The sequence below is a fragment of the Carassius carassius genome, chromosome 43 (genome assembly GCF_963082965.1).
Source record: "Carassius carassius chromosome 43, fCarCar2.1, whole genome shotgun sequence".
Lineage (NCBI taxonomy): Eukaryota > Metazoa > Chordata > Actinopteri > Cypriniformes > Cyprinidae > Carassius > Carassius carassius.
Genome location: NC_081797.1, coordinates 14074222 through 14092512, shown reverse-complemented (window position 1 = coordinate 14092512; position 18291 = coordinate 14074222). Strand labels below are relative to the sequence as shown.

The 18291-nt window shown below is 37.5% G+C and overlaps 1 protein-coding gene across 10 annotated transcripts in view; it reads left to right on the top strand.

Moving 5' to 3' along the window:
• Positions 1 to 18291, top strand: part of cadps2 (Ca++-dependent secretion activator 2) — a 136554-nt gene that overhangs the window by 43289 nt on the left and 74974 nt on the right. For all 10 annotated transcript variants that reach the window (XM_059536974.1, XM_059536976.1, XM_059536975.1 and 7 more), the window contains exon 3: positions 8578 to 8910. In XM_059536974.1, the coding sequence (XP_059392957.1) occupies positions 8578 to 8910 (333 nt within the window). The remainder of the gene's footprint in view (positions 1 to 8577; positions 8911 to 18291) is intronic.

Below are 18291 nucleotides of genomic sequence, written 5' to 3'. Positions count from 1 at the left end.
CAAATTTTTAGAGTTAAACTCTGCACAGGCCAAAGAGCAGCGGGGGATCTCTGTCTGCTTCTGAAGCCTACACCATCACCAAACCCCACAATTGCATCTCTCCCACAGCAGTGTTTTTGTGTTCACGGGAAACATGTCTCAGCAACAGTGTTCCAGACTTCTCGATCAGTTGACATGCTATAGAGCGGACCAGGTTCTTGTCGAAGGAGGTAAGACCCGCAGCAGCGGGCTTTGTGTTTACATCAATGATGCCTGGTGCTGCGATGTTGTTGTGGTCTGCAAACACTTCTCACCCCTGGTGGAGTTTATGATTATTAAGTGCCACAGATTATATCTACCGAGGGAATACACAGCCATACTGCTTGTTGCTGTATACAGCCCTCCCTCCAACAACAGCAACAGGAACGAGGCACTAAATGAACTGTACCAGCACATCAGTGACCAGCATACAGCCCACCCCCTTAGCTGGGGATTTCAGCCACACAGACTTAAAGAGTGTTTTCCCAAAAATACACAAACAGACCCCAAAACACCACTCTGGACTTTTTTTTAAGCCACCCAGAGAGGAGCTTACAAGGCTTTCCCCCTCCTCCACCTTGGTGCCTCAGACTGAATCACTGTCATGCTAATGCCTGCATACAGACCGCTCATTAAAGTCGGCAAACCAGTTCACAAACAAATAAGTGTTGCAGAAGGATTGTCAGAGGCTCTTCAAGTGGTTTTGACACCACTGACTGGAATATGTTTAAGCATACAATAACACCACAGACCTCCAAGAGTACTCTGAGACTGTCACTGCCTACATCACCAAGTGTACTGATGATGTAACAGTCACAAAGACCATAACTGTTCAGGCCAACTAGAAGCCGTGGATGACAGGGGAGGTCTACAGACACCTGAAGGCTTGGAACACTGCCTTCAGAGCTGGAGATGAAGTGGGCCTGAAGACAGCTAGGTCCAACCTATCCCATGGCATCAGAGAGGCTGAGAGACCGTACTCCAGGAGGAAACCCCATCGATTCAGCGACAGCAGAGACTCTCTGAGCCTGTTTCAGGGGATATAGACGATTATAGACTACAAGCCCCCATCGCGGGCCTGTAACAGCACCATGTCCCTGCTGAACGAGCTGAAGACCTTTTTCTCCCGCTTTTAGAAACAAAACAGCACCACTGCACAGAAGACTCAACCTCCTCCCGGCGACCAGGTGATGACACTTTCCCCAGACAGTGTGAGGAGATCTTTCAGCAGGATCAACGCATGTAAAGCTCCGGGTCCTGACAACATCCCTGGGGGTGTAGTGAGAGATTGGGCAGTGCAACTCATTGATGTCTTCACAGACATTTTCAACATCTCACTAAGTCAGGCTGTCGTCCCCACATGCTTCAAAGATTCCACCATCATTCCAGTCCCGAAGAAGCCATCTCCATCCTGCTTCAATGACTACCGTCTAGTTGCACTTACTCCTATTCTCATGAAGTGCTTTGAACAGCTAGCCATGCACCATATCCACTCTGCCCTCCCCCCTCCCTAGACTCCTTCCAGTATGCATATCGGTCCAACCACTAGACAGATGATGCCATCACCACTGCCCTCCACACAACACTCACACATTTAGACAAAAAGGACTCATACGTCAGAATGCTGTTCATAGACTTCAGTTCAGCATTAAACACAATCCTTCAACAGTTCATTCACAAACTGGTCCAGCTGGGGCTCAACACTTCTCTGTGCAACTGGCTGTTGGACTTTCTGGCTGGAAGACCTCAGGCAGTACAGGTTGGCAGCAACACATCCAGCACCATCACACTGAACACTGGGGCCCTGACCCTTCCTCTTCACTCTGCTGACCCATGACTGCACACCGTCACACAACTCCAACCCCTTCATTAAGTTTGCGGATGACACAAGTGTAGTGGGTCTCATTAGCAACAGAGATGAGACCAACTACAGGAGCGAGGGGAGTCGCCTGGCCGGGTGTTGCAGTGACAATAGTCTCTCTCTGAATGTGGAGAAGATGAAGGAGATTGTTGTTGACTTCATGAGAGTGCACACTCAACATGTTCATCTGACCATCAATGGTGCGACTGTGGAGAGAGTGAGCAGCACACGGTGTGCAGGAAGCTGAACTCCCTCCCGACCTTGCCCTCCCTCCCCTCTTTTGCCCCAGGCACGATTAAACTCTGAACCCCCTTCCCTCTTTTGCCCCCCACCCCAAGCTCCCACATCCCCAGGTCCTTTCATCCCTCTCTCCCACTAACAAACTGCGGCATTGGTCTGCTCACTACCCCATTCAACTACCTCTTCAATCAGTTTAAATAAAGAACTGTTCTCTGAGCTTTATTTATATAGCTTTATTTTGTTTTAGTTTTTTTTTTACATGCCCTTATTTGTATAGTTGTATTTTATATTTAATCTGTATCTATCTGTATTTTTAGGCTCTACTGTTAGTGTTATCTGTATTCATCAAGGGTCTGAGAGTAATGCAGTTTCAATTCTCTGTATGTATGTGCTGTACAGTACATATGAAAGAATTGACAATAAAGCAGACTAGTGTTGTCACAGTACCAAAATTTCAGTATTCGGTACCGATACCAGTGAAAATCAACAGTTTCCAGTACCAAAGCAAAACACAAAAATATCCTAATAAAAAAAAAAAAAAACTTTTTATACTTATTTACAATTGTGTTTAAAATTTTTCTACAAGTAATATAATTATAAAAAACAGTATACAAGTTTTACCCAAATTTTATTTGTCTTTTAATTCAATTTAAACACGTAAAATTTTTTGGTAAATAAAAGGGATTTGCTATTAAAATTAAAACATGGAAGAAATATTGTTTCATTTTCATGACTGGGTTTTGAGATTCTGTCCTCATTTTCTGCTTCGCGGAAATCATAGCGCTGTATGCGTCAAGAACCGGGTTGACCGTGTACTCTGTACCACCGGTACTTAAAGAAACCTGGTACCATGACATATTCAGTATTTTAGTACCGACTTGGTAACGAAGTACCAGGTCTTTTGACAACACAAAAGCAGACTTTGATTTAGTAGACAATGTAACTACAGAACAGTCAAGTATAAATAGGAAAAATATAGAATCTCTTTGGTCATTTTTGAGCGAGATGCTAACGGTCTAATCAGATTCAATGATCTATGCTAAGCTAAGATAAAAGTGCTACCGCCAGACCCGGAGATCGTCTGAATGGATTCGAAAAACAGTAAAACTCAACTGTTTAACTGTAGGGGAGTTTCAAAAAATTATTTAACTGAATTAAATTCAGTAATTAAATTTTTTTTTTTTTTAATCCACCCTAATAATGTCATTGGTGCTTTCTGGATAGCACACTTGGTTTCGGAAAACAAAGCAATAATGTGATAAAAAACAACACACCTACAGATAAATGTTAACACATAGCCTGTTAAATCAGCTCTCAAAAATGAAAATGTTTGTCATCACTAAACCTTTTCTGTTTATTAATCATCACCCTCCAATCTTTTTGTCTCTCACATGCTCATAATCTCTCCCTTGTGTCTATCGCAGACACGCCGCCCCCTATTAAGTCAAATACGCCAATATAATCTCACAATCTTCCTTCATAGCTTGCTCCTACTGTTAGTATGGCAGCTCGACCGGGATTCCTGTCCTAATCTACAATCTTTCGTACGATGTTCTCCCACATTCTTCTGCCAGGATTAATTCCTCATATTAGCTTTAATTACACAAATGGCTCTGTATCTTATTAATCTCTTCACTGCTTCACATCTATCAACAGCTCTGCACACTGTTGGTTATAAATAATTGAATGAGATTTTAAACCACCAATTAAGTCAAGCAGCAGGGAGAGAGGAAATCCCTTGGTGGCCGATTCATTAGTAATAATGTTTGACATTTTCACCACCACAAAATGGAGGCATTGGACACCATTGTGTAGTTGCAACTGCCTGTAGAGGCGTATATTATATAAGCTCTCGCAGTCTTCTGTAGAAATAATACAGGTGGTACAGGTTGGACAGCTGCATATGAGGAGGTTAAAGAAATAAAACCGTCTGAAGCACTGAGTTTGCTGTCTTGATTTAATGCATTTAAAGTAGCATTCGGTCCTTTTTAGGTTTTGCCTGTCAGTCAACTTGAATTTAGCATTTATTTTCTCTGCAAAACAGTAAATAGGGAATTTATTTGGTTTCAATGTAGCTCATACTGAAGTTAGGGGACTTGAAATGCATTGGGTTTCTTATTGTTTTAATAAAATGCTTACATGTTTTAATATTATAAACATGTTTATTTGTTAAATATTCAAATAATAAATAGTAAAAAAAAATTGTTTTAAGTATTTTCTTTTTTCATGCCCAAAAAGGATTCATAATAAAAATGTATCACTTTTGACAAATAAGTAACCAAATATAAAATAGTTTATTTAATTCACCTTTTAAACTGTTATTAAATTACAAATTTAACTAAAAAAAATAATACATTTAAGAAATTTAACTGAATTAAAAAATTTCTGCTAAATGCATATATATATATATGTGTGTATATGTGTGTATATGTGTGTGTGTGTATATATGTGTGTACTGTATGTGTGTGTGTGTGTATATGTATGTGTGTATGTATATATATATATATATATGTATATACAACCCGAATTCCGGAAAAGTTGGGACGTTTTTTAAATTTTAATAAAATGAAAACTAAAGGAATTTCAGATCACATGAGCCAATATTTTATTCACAATAGAACATAGATAACGTAGCAAATGTTTAAACTGAGAAATTTTACACTTTTATCCACTTAATTAGCTCATTTAAAATTTAATGCCTGCTACAGGTCTCAAAAAAGTTGGCACGGGGGCAACAAATGGCTAAAAAAGCAAGCAGTTTTGAAAAGATTCAGCTGGGAGAACATCTAGTGATTAATTAAGTTAATTGATATCAGGTCTGTAACATGATTAGCTATAAAAGCTTTGTCTTAGAGAAGCAGAGTCTCTCAGAAGTAAAGATGGGCAGAGGCTCTCCAATCTGTGAAAGACTGCGTAAAAAAATTGTGGAAAACTTTAAAAACAATGTTCCTCAACGTCAAATTGCAAAGGCTTTGCAAATCTCATCATCTACAGTGCATAACATCATCAAAAGGCTCTCAGACGACACTGCATCACTCATCGGCATGATTGTGTCTATGACATTACTAAATGGGCCCAGGAATACTTTCAGAAACCACTGTCGGTAAACACAATCCGCCGTGCCATCAGCAGATGCCAACTAAAGCTCTATCATGCAAAAAGGAAGCCATATGTGAACATGGTCCAGAAGCGCCGTCGTGTCCTGTGGGCCAAGGCTCATTTAAAATGGACTATTTCAAAGTGGAATAGTGTTTTATGGTCAGACGAGTCCAAATTTGACATTCTTGTTGGAAATCACGGACGCCGTGTCCTCCGGGCTAAAGAGGAGGGAGACCTTCCAGCATGTTATCAGCGTTCAGTTCAAAAGCCAGCATCTCTGATGGTATGGGGGTGCATAAGTGCATACGGTATGGGCAGCTTGCATGTTTTGGAAGGCTCTGTGAATGCTGAAAGGTATATAAAGGTTTTAGAGCAACATATGCTTCCCTCCAAACAACGTCTATTTCAGGGAAGGCCTTGTTTATTTCAGCAGGACAATGCAAAACCACATACTGCAGCTATAACAACAGCACGGCTTCGTCGTAGAAGAGTCCGGGTGCTAACCTGGCCTGCCTGCAGTCCAGATCTTTCACCTATAGAGAACATTTGGCACATCATTAAACGAAAAATACGTCAAAGACGACCACGAACTCTTCAGCAGCTGGAAATCTATATAAGGCAAGAATGGGACCAAATTCCAACAGCAAAACTCCAGCAACTCATAGCCTCAATGCCCAGACGTCTTCAAACTGTTTTGAAAAGAAAAGGAGATGCTACACCATGGTAAACATGCCCCGTCCCAACTATTTTGAGACCTGTAGCAGAAATCAAAATTGAAATGAGCTCATTTTGTGCATAAAATTGTAAACTTTTTCAGTTTAAACATTTGCTACGTTATCTATGTTCTATTGTGAATAAAATATTGGCTCATGTGATTTGAAATTCCTTTAGTTTTCATTTTATTAAAATTTAAAAAAGGTCCCAACTTTTCCGGAATTCGGTTTGTATATATATATATATATATATATAATTCAATTAATTAAATTAAATTATATTTAATTAATATTTTAATATTTAAAAGATAAAAGCTGCAGTATGGTTTGTATTCCTTTTTAACCTTTAACTACATTTCTAACATCAATTAAATAGATTATGTGTTTTAATATTTACTATTACATTTAGCTTTGGTGTTATTTTAATGCCACGTTAAAAAAAATCGAAGATTAAGATTAAATAATTTTTATAATAAATTCAAAATATTTCAACTTTATTCTCAAAACATTTCAACTTTCTCGTAATGTTGATTTTATTCATTAAACATTTTGACTTTATTCTCAGAATTTCAACTTTATTCTCGTTATATTTACTTCATTCTCAATATTTTGACTTTATACTCATATCGCTATGACTTTCTAATAATTCTCAATAATTTTTCTCAAAACATTTCTCAAGACTTCAATCTCTTTAACGTGGTACAAAAACACAGTCATATTTAGCTGATTAGAAACTCTACTGTTTACTGTATTTGTCAATTTAATATGTAGTTTAATATATTTAAATTAATAATTTCATTAATTTTGCCAATTCTTCAATGTGGTGCCTCAAATTAAACAAAGACTGTGACAGTCGTCATGACTTAACATATTGTGCACTTTATCACAACTCAAACTCCGTATTGACCAATCTGCATTTCTAGAGAATCAACACTGAAACATATGTAAAATAATATGTGCCCATAATATGTACTAGTACAGTACATACTGTCTGATTCTCTTTGATTACTTTTATAAAAAAAATAAAAAGAGAAAAGTGAATTAATTGCATAAATGAACACTCACTCTCATCATGATGGCTTTATAACAGAGATTACTTTAAAGAAACTGAATTATGTCTGTTTCTAGCTGTATCAGAATAGTTTTCCTGAATTCAGTTTTTGACTGCTTCAGAGAAAACGAGCAGGCTCGTTTCCTGTCAGCATGACCGCCTGTCTGTCACTTCACCTGCATGTCCTTTTTGAGGCCGGAGAAGCTATTAATTTTCTCTACGGGAAAGTAAGCCACTTATTTACTGACTCATTCAAGTACTAAGAAGCACTGCAAGATATCCAATATCATTGTTTTTATCACCGTTTGAATGGGCTTTTAATGGAACCAATGAACTGTTCATGGACAAACAAGCAAGTGCTTTTTGCATTTCCAATAAGGAATTTCAAGGCTTTTGTCTGTATTGTATTTACCAAGCTGAGTTATATATCTTCGTATTGCATGTATCCTGTTTGTATTTCTGTTTCACTTGCGTCAAATGCAGATTTTATGTTTAAAATCATGTTTTAAAATGAGCACATTCCTCAAATCTGACAGAAAAATATGATCTTTGTAGTCTCTACAGGTGTCCAAGTACGTAAAAGCAATTTGAGTGGAGCTTCCCTCTATATGAGAACTGCCTCCTGTTGCGATCTCTGTCGTCTTACCCGATCACAGCGGTTTCGACACCGATATATTCCCCCGCCTTCTTGAGACGAGGCAGCTGAAGTGTCTTTGTTCTGCTCCATTACTCGCGGTTAGGAGCGGCGATTCATTTCCATCTGCCGCTTACATCGCACCTCACCAGCTTCTGTTTCCCCCAGGCACGGTCACCGAATATAAAAAAATAAAATTACTGAAAAGTGGTGAAATGTTTTCATGGTCTTCTGTGCAGATTTGAAGCTCTCTCAGTGGGGCATTTCCTCTCTCATATGAATCATTGTGTTTTCTTAAACTGCACTGCTCTGCCGCTTTGAAGATTGCATCGAATTTTGGCTTATGTCAATTCGTTCCTTGTGTATCTTTGGTTTGTAATGATGAATGCATGGAAACACTTGTTGAGTGAGAGACCCCATTTGTGAAGTAATTATGTCCTTAAAAAGACTCCAAATTTGTGCAAAACCAGTACAGTGAGCTTTATTAAAGGTGCTGTAAATGATGTTAGCCGTCCAGGAACCTCCACCAAACTAGGATATGACCCGTCTTTGAAAAACCCTTCGTACAAAGATACTGTTGAGATCTAGTGTAGAATGCATCTGCCAAGTTCTTAGGAACTTTCATATTGGTTTCATATGGTTTTGAAAGATTTTATACCATTTTTGACTTTAGGGTAATAAAACATCATGGAGTTTAACCATCCATTATTATTTTATTTTCATATTTTTATTTTTATTCATGCAGTCATTCATTCATTCATTCATTCATTCATTCAAATAACTATCAATTAAGTATTCATTCAGGATTTAAAAACATTTTCTTCATATAAATTATTGAAGTGCATTCATTTTATGTATAAACTGAATTTCTAATGTACTGAGTAAAATATAATAAAAATCAAACTTCCTTGTGTTAATGAGTGTACAGATGGATTGACTCTGTCACTGTTTCCTTCCTCAGGGCTTCTTGAAGAGCGAGCGAGTGGCGCGCATGGTACAGAGTGGAGGCTGTTCTGCCAGTGACTTCCGCGAGATCTTCAAGAAGAACATCGAGCGTCGAGTGCGCAGCCTGCCTGAGATCGACGGCCTGAGCAAAGAGACTGTCCTCAGCTCCTGGATCACTAAATACGACGCCATCTACAAAGGAGAAGAGGACCAGCGGCGGCCACAGGGACGCATGCCCTTCAGCGCTGTATCCGAACTCATCCTCAGCAAAGAACAGCTGTACGACATGTTCCAGCAGATCCTGGGAATCAAGAAGTTTGAACATCAGCTGCTCTACAATGCCCTGCAGGTCAGTGCTAGCTAAGTTTAAAGGTAAGTTTAAAAGTAACTGATGCTATAATTTAGGGCTGCATGAGTTATCGAAATAAAACCAAAGGCTGCATCTGAAATCAGATTCTTACCTACTAAATAGTATGTGAAAAACAGTATGTGACAAAAGAAGTATGTCCGAATTCATAGTACTCATAAAAGAGTTGGCAATTGGATGACTTTTTTTTTTTTTTTTTTTTTTTTTTTTTACTTCAGGCAAGATTCTGAAGTGTGCATACGATGAACACTTTACTATCCCATGAGGCCACAGGATAGGATTTATGAATGGCAGTGGACGCGATGCCGGTCACATGTTGTCAAAATGACGAATGTAGTTCATCTACATTACATTCATACTACACACACTCATACAATATAGAACATACTCCTTGTGGTTGCGAAGTAATTACTTATTCAAAAAACTACCTACCCAACAGAGTATGAGATTTTGGATGCTGCCAAAATCACAAAATGGCACGGTGTGGTTTTTCCTCCATTAAATAAATATGCAGGGATGCACTGCGTGTTTCAGAGTGTAGCGTGGCACTGCGTTTTTACACGTGAGCAGCTCATTAGCCACCGATTTTCAGCATCTCGGAGCAGCTTAGTTTACAACAAATTAGGGCTGCACGATTAATCGCATGTGATTGTCATGCGTGTCTCGTCAGTAAAGCTGGTTCTGTGATTAGTACTAAACATCCATCACCTGCTTTCAAATGGAGCGGCACTTAATATACAGAGCTGTAGCTCGCTGACAAGCTACGTAATGCCGCATCATAATCGCAGATGAATCGCATGCAGTTATGAACGCGATATTGCATAGCTTGTCAGCGAACTATGATTCTGTATATTAAGTGCCGCTCCATTTGAAAGCAGGTGATGGATGTTTAGTACTAATCACAGAACCAGCTTTACTGACGAGACACGCATGACAATCACATGCGATTAATCGTGCAGCCCTACAACAAATGTTGCTCCACAAACTCCATCTTTGTGTCTTTGTGCTATGTTTGAGTCACTTTACCGTGCATTTAGGAATGCAAAATTCACCAAACATTTTCCTATACTTGTACCGTATTTTCCGGACTACATGTCGCACTTTTTTTCATAGTTTGGCTGGTCCTGCGACTTATAGTCAGGTGCGACTTATTTATCTAAATTAATAGAGTGCATAGGGTGCATAGAGCACCCTCTCGTGGCTGTAGACGGTAATGTTTTCTCTTGGTTCTTGGCACTAAATAAATGCGACATATAGTCCGGCGCGACTTATATATGTTTTTTTTCCTCATCATGACCTATTTTTGGACTGATGCGACTTATACTCAGGTGCGACTTATAGTCCAAAAATACGGTAATAAGCGCTCATTAACAAGAAATGAAAAGAGCCGTAAATGCTAGTATTGTAATGTTACTGTTGCAATGTGAAATTATATTATTATTATTATCATTATTCATTCATATTATTATTATTTTCTGTCATTTTCTAGATATTTTAACAGTGACATTTCAATAATGCCATTTCTTAATTTTATTTACAAATTTATTTAATAATAACAACAAATAAGAATAATAATTATATTTATAATATTTATTTGTTATTTATTATATAATACATTTTCATTTTGTGTATTTAAATAATAATAATAATTGTTTGTTTGGTTGGTTGTTTGTTTGTTTATTTAAAGAAATATTGCTATCCTATTCTTTGTTTTTTTTAATTTTTTTTATTAGAGGGACCACTTCTATATTTATTTTCTAGAGGATGTTTGTTTTTTGTGAATTTCACTGAGACCATATATGCCAGAGTTTTATCTCTGGTTTTCAGAGATAGCAAATGTTGTAGGGGTTTGGCCATGACAGCTTCATCTCTGTGGCTTTAAACAATAGCTGTTTACACAATTTATGACACATTTGATTAATATTATTCTATTCAGTTGTGTTTTATTTCCACCATCCTTAATTTCTCAGGAAAGATTTTAAAGCCGCGTATGATTTTCTTTCATAAGAAACAAATAGCTTTTTCTGTGTTCTCTGACATGTGGACATGTGTGGTCTCAGAACAATTGCCCAAAAACCTTGAATGTCCTCAGAGGGACATTTACAAACAAAAATGAATTGCTGGGTCCCAGATTCCTTGAGCAGATGATTTGGATGAACGCTTTTGTTCCCAAAACGTTTTAGTCCCAGCAGACCTTCTTGAGTCTTGCATTTGAAAAAGGTCCTAACCATTTCTATGTTTTTGTTCAAGTACTTTAACTTAGACATATTTGCATCTAAGAGAAACATTTCTAAGTGTATTATCTTTTTTTTCCTTCTAAATGGTGAGTTGAGTTGCAATTTTTCTATTTTTAATAGAATAATCTTCTGCAAGCATGTCATACATAATTGATTTAAGGTGCAAGATCTCCTTAATATAGAATAAAAAATACAATTTTTGAGGAGAATCTGTACAATTCTGCAGAAATAACAATACCTTAATTTCCTAAAAATTAGTTGCACCTGACTATAAGTCGCACAGTGTCAAAATTGCATTGAGAGAAAAAAATGCCAATTATATTATTAAATTCAGTAATAATGTAAAATACTAGTAAATTAAACCACGTATTTATACATTTATCAATTATAACCATGTATTGTTAATTCCAGTCACTACGCAACAAATCCTTTATGTATAATGGCATTTAGTACAGAATAGAAGTAGAAAAGTATCAAATAAACATAAATTACAGCTATTCATTAAAAGCAAGCCTTAAATTTATGTAAAGTAATATCGCCATTTGGGACATTTGCTGTACAAATGAAACTGAGCTCATGTATTTCTCTCATTCAGCATAAATCTACATGCCACTTTTTGTATGTAACTCGCAACACATTTCAGATGATAAAAAGTGACTTATGTTCAAGAAAAAATGGTACTTTGTATATATTTGTCAGAATTTGCTCAAGACTACATACTACTTGCCTCTGCATTTTGTATCCCATAAGTCACTTATGATATTTCTCAACTTAATGGCTTCCAAATGACAAACAACCCAGGGCTTTTCTTTTGGAATTTAATGAGACTTTTTTTTTACAATTACACGTTGTGTTGCGTGTTTCTCTTAATCGCGGTAAGCAGTTTATTGCCTTTAATCCTTTGCCCTTTACCGTAATCACCTGAGCACAGGTGGCTTCAGTCCGTCATCAGAGGCTTTGAAGACATTGCAGAAAGGTCAGGGGTTGATGGGAAATTGGCCAAATTGACTTGCCCTCGTGTTATCTGTCACTAGGCTTTCCCCAGGGGACAGGAGGAGTAAAAGAGATGTGGTGGGTGGTCTTCACGGACGGCCCTTTTCATCGTTATTGCCGTTAGCAGATTAGTGCAATTAGGCGGCTTGAGCCCAACATTAATTGGCACATTTGGCATCTAACTGAGATCTTATGGTGGAGTAAAACCAGGGAACTGAAGATTATGCTTAAAGCAGCACTATGTACCTATTTCTGTATTGTATGTAATGAGCGAAAACATCATGAATTCATCTTCAAAACCAGATTTTTGTCTTATCCTGAATTTTCACTAGGGTTGGTTATCGATTGGTTTTATATGATATCGGTGTCATTTCGATACTTTTAAAATGGTACCGGTGCCTAAACGGTGCCTGAACCGATACTTATAAAATACTTTTAAATAAATAAATAAATAAAGCCTAAAAGGGATAGCATTAAAGAACATTTAAAATAAATCCATAGCATTCATACGCTCCTTGGATGCTCTCATTTCCCAAACTTCCCTTACTCTAAGGCTAATAAATGTATTTCACAATCTGGGTCATTATTTAATACAAAACCACACATAATGTTTCTACTGTATCTCTGTCAATCTCTCTGATATTTAGTTCAAATGAGTGCTGTCTGTCACTGTCTTGAATCAGTTCAGTGAATTACTGTATGCTCATTCTTTATAAACTAGCAACAATGTTATTTGTAAAGTACAGTCTTAGGCACATTAGTATTTTCACCCCAAAAAAAAGTGTTTAAAGCCAGTTATTTATATCTTTTGCTGTAGTGTGTCAGAAGGAAATCTCAGTTTATATTTCCAAACATTAATTTTGCCATTAATTTTAATAATGATCTAGTGAGATTGTTGAATGCACAAGCAGAAGTCTGACAGCAGACTGTCTAAGACTAAGACTTTTGCACAGTAGTGTATGTATAAAGTACGTTTAATTAAATTAAGTATATTTAAATAAATATAATTAAAGTATGTGTTCATATGCGGGCTCTATTGTTGCTGGAGAAAGCAGCTGTGCTGTGATGAGCGGTGAACGGAGTGAAAACTTTACAGTAAATGAGAAACCGATTGCTCCCTCGTTACCTTTTGTAAACTGTATTTATGACAAAGAACTGCACAGATACAGATATTCTAACAATCTATCGATAAACACACAGCTCGTGTCCTCTGTTTCTGTTTGAGTCCGCTCGCGCTGTTCCACCGCGGTCTGCAGACTGAAGAGCGTGCTGAAAGACGGAGAGGAGACCGGTCTGCTGCCGTTTTCAGATGAAATTTAAGCGGACTGACTCTGAGGCGATCGCGAATTTGTGTACAGTTTATGGAGCTAAATGCTATAGGCCCACTAAAAAAGCCTAGCGACGCCATGCTTCTAGTGTAAATTTCGGAGAACCAGGACAAATATTTCAATCGATTGCCCAGGCATTTTAGAGGCACTGGAATGAGGCACCATACTGGCACCGGGTTTCGGTACCCAACCCTAGTTGTCACCCCTGTGGAGTAACATATACCTGCGTGAATCGCCATAGACCTAAACATAGAGAAGTGGCTCTGGTTAGAATGTTCTTCTGCGGGATGCGTGCAGTTCTGTTTATTAACCGCTAGAGTGCCAAAAATTACATAGTGCTGCTTTAAGATGTTGTCTTCAGTTTATCAACGTCTTTGTAAAGTTTAAGTACTTTTTTTTTTAATTATGTATTTTATGTATTTATTTACTTTTTATAGATTCAAATTTAATGTTATTTTTTATTATTTGTTTTTGTCGTTAGATAATTTGAAATGGTTCTTTCGTGTAACAGGTGACTTAAAAATGGCCATAATAATTTTGTAATTATTCCTGAGATCATAAGGTTGGGTAAAAGCAGGGGATATCAGATTACACTTAATATGTCTTCAACAAATTGTCTTCATGTCGTCATAAAGTTAATTATTTCAAGAAAAACATATTAACCAATATATATATCAGTATTTTGGGTTTAAATTTAATTGTTTTAATGTTTTATGGTCTTGTGGTGTATCAAATGACTTTAAAAGTACACATATTTCATGTCTCTCTGATCAAAATTTATTTGATTTTTATGGTTTGATAAATTATCTTCATTTCCTTATAAAGTTATTTATTTTGTTTATTTATTTATTTTTAATGTGCTTACGGTTTTTTGTGTGTTAGAATTTATATTAACACATGCAATGTTAAAGTATTGAGGCAATAGTATCAAAACAGTGTATATTTTAATGTGGTTCAGTTAGACCTCCATTGAAAATGCGTTATTGTAAACAATTTTGCATGCTTTTACAAACTAAGGGATGAATTGAACTTCTTTTATGTAGTATTTAAGAGCAGCAACAGTAACATTTCTTAAAATAAAGAAAAGTGAGATTTCTTTTTCGGTTTAATGTAGTGTTCATTTGTTTTTGTTCATGCTTCATTTCATCTGTGTATATCAGATCTGTTGCCATTAAGCACAGCATTGCTTTTTAACTACACATCTACGACCCAGAAGGCGGCATGTTGTTTTCTGAAGACTTGAATCTATTGTATTACGGTTTGAACACAGATCACATGTTCGTTTCCTTTTGTAGCTGTACGTTGTTGTCAACTAATGAGGTGAAGTTGCACCAAGGTTCCAATCAAATCATGCTTGAACTACTGGTGCTAATCTCTCTCGGTGCTTATTAAGAGTTTACGCACCTGTGTGCGTTTTATGGATCCGTGTCCGCTGACATTTAAAAATTTGTTTGCTTTGCATGTTAGATTCAGCATTAGCTGGTGGCTCAGCATTCGATAAATCACTCATGTGCGTGTGTTTAAAGGGCAAAGAAGTGTGAATTTATGAGTGGTGTAGTAAAAAATACAAGGAATACTGTACAGCAAAGCAAATAGACTGGGAGTTAATGACAGGGACTGAACTAGAGGTGTGTTTTCAGATCGAAGTAGCATAAAAAATGCTAAAATATGTATGGCAAAATGTTAGAAAAAAATGTCTAAGAGTCTAAAAATTTATTTTTAGGTTGATAACTTGTTTTTTTATGCAACTCCAAAGTCAATCTCACTAATCGATCTGTCACCCACCCTGGCCTCTTCTGATTTTTACACTTGAGCTGTCAAGAAATGTGATGACACAGAGGAAGGGATGCAGATGACTGATGAATATAAAAAGGAGAAATGAGAGGATATGGGAAAGGGGGGGGGGGGGGGTTAGAGAGCTATTCTTGGATTTTTCCGTTCTCGGTCGTTTCCTTCATTGATTATTATCTTACACTCCTGCACACTGACTCACCAGCTTGCTGTTCATTTTCTACCTTCAGACTTACTCGTGTGTGTGTGTGTGTGTGTGTGTGTGTGTGTGTCAGTGTATGTCAGTGTATGTCCATTTAGAGAGCATGGAGCCAAGCACATGACATGCCAGAAAATAAATTCAAACATTTTTGACCCTAGTTTTAGTAAATCATTGGCTTGTTTGGATTAAATCAACTAGTACATCATGGGCATGATTTGTAATGGATTAAGTTATGGGAACGATTTCTAAACTGTGGCCAGAATTTAACTAAAATGAGGAATGCATTGTAAATCATTGCTACAATGTATCTTAAATTAGGGGACAAATGATTAAATCTAGGGAATAAATTGTGGTCATAAGTATATTTCTGCGCTGATGTCATGTGGGATTCTGCGAAAGAGGGACAAAGTTTTAGCATTTATAAGGCTGAATATGAGTAATTGATGCATAACTTTTTTTTATTATTTATTTATTTATTGAGGGAAATTGTGTAAATATATATATATATTAAATATTTTTTCTTTAGTAGTTACATTTTAATAGGTGTGACATTTTAATCCTAAATGTTTAAAAAAGTATAAATATTGGGGGGGGGGGGTTCATATAAAATATTTTTATAATACATTTTTTTGTAATTGGCATTTTGTAATCAAATGCAACATTTGTAATCAGATCATTTTAAATTCTGTTTCAAATAGTTTTATATAATGTATAGCATACAGTAGATTCCTGCAACGAGTCGGGTACCCGCGGATACCCGCATAAAAGTGACTGAAACGTGTGGATTTTGCCATTCCTAAAATTTACGGTCGGGGATACAGGCGGATAATTATCTCCTTGTGGGCGGGTAGTAGCACGGATGAAAAATATGTGTAATATTCGTATATCTAAATTACCATTACACATACGCAACAATGATATGACTTTTGACCCATCACGTCACCACCACTGCGACAGTGCCACAGCGCTGCGAGAGACACTTTTCCACAGCTGGATTTGTAATTCAAGAACAGAGAACGCAACTTAAACCTGGGACCGTGGACAATATCCTTTTCCTGCACAGTAACCTTAAGGGATAGTAAATGCATAGTTTGTGAGCGACAGGCTCAGGTTGTTTTTTTTTTTTTTTTTTTTTTTTTATTAGGTCTATTTGCGCATAGTTATCAGGTTCCATAGCCTATTTAGGTGCCGATGGTAGGCTACTTGAATGGCGCAAAACAAAGCGCACTTTCGTTTCATTAGCACATTAATGACACTGTCCTGATGTTGAGAGAGGTGCGAGATAAAAAATAAAGCACTTTAATTGGAATGATTTTAGCGTGTGTGATTTATCGCGGGCACGAATCGGGTAACGGGCCAAATATTAACAGGTCTGGGCGGGTGTGGATTTAATTTTTATATTATCACGGGTGATGGGTCAGATCTGGTGATGAACTTTGTGGGTACGGGCGGGCACAGGACTCCAAAAATGGACCCGTGCAGGACTCTAGCATACAGTTATCACACCGCATGACTCATGGCTCCAGACTGTGACTAAAACAGTCGCATTTGTGACCAAAAATCTTAGGCTATGTTCACGCATTTTTTGGGATTGACAACTGCATTTTCTTTACAGATGTGAGTCTCGAAATGTCCCGTTCACACAACAGCTTAAAGTTGTGTTTAGTATACTGTCAGTATGAACGTGCAACGGGTGTTAAGCCTGTATTCCTTAACAGTAACCTTAACAACAGTGACCGAAGTGAAATCAAAGATGGCGACGTCCATAAAACTGAAAGACTTGTCAGTTTCTGACATGACAAGAGTCCAGTCGAGCCGCGAGTTTTTCCATCAAATCTTCTGTAACAATGTAAAAATGTTTGTAGTACAGGAAGAAGGAGGTGGGAACCAGCGAACATTCAAATGAAACTTTAATGATAAAATAAACACAAAACAGCACGACAGCCCCTCGCGGATGACTGGCGCACACAAAATAAAACCCAGGCCTGGTCCTCTCTCGTTCTTCACTGTCGTAACTCCTCCTTTTTATCCTTCCGATCTCCTCCATGGGACTTGAGACCGGTGAGTGGAGCAGGTGTCGCTCATTTCCAATCACTCCACTGGCCTCGACCCGTTCCCATGGACCTGCCCCACTCGTCACATCTTCATTAACTAACGGCAGCTTTTATATTTGGGTGGAGAGTGGAGCATTCAAGTTGCGCGCAGAACACAAAACTGATGGGAGCGGCTCCGGTGGAAAACTGATGGGATCTAAAACATTCAGATGACACACGGCTCATTTCTCTGCTCCTGTAAGTTACCGAAAACACACATGAAAACACGCAACACACAGTAGACACATTTGTGCAGCAGAGCATCTCTCTCTCGCACTGTATGATGTGACAGACACTAGCTGTCCAGTCCTGTTCCGTTCACACAGCGCGTGCGTTCCGAGAATGCGGTTGTGAATCCTGAAAATTTACTGGTGCGAGTTCGGTTATAGAATGCAGAATAAATAAGCGTATTCTGTGTGAACGTAACCATATTAAGGACTCGGAAGTAGAACATGAACCCATCGTATCTTTCTCTTTGCTACTTGAGTACGAAACAAACAATTCATATGTGGAAACCGTATAACGCTTGTGAACAATGCCACGTAACAGTACATTTACCTTAGAATAAGCTCATAAATCAGCTAGAATAAATAACTACAAAGTGGATCATTTTGCTAAATTTATGTGCTGCAGTATATTACTTATTCATATTTTTACTTAACCTGTTATTTACATGATAAAAAAAAAACAATACAAGGAGCTAAAGATACTGTAAAATT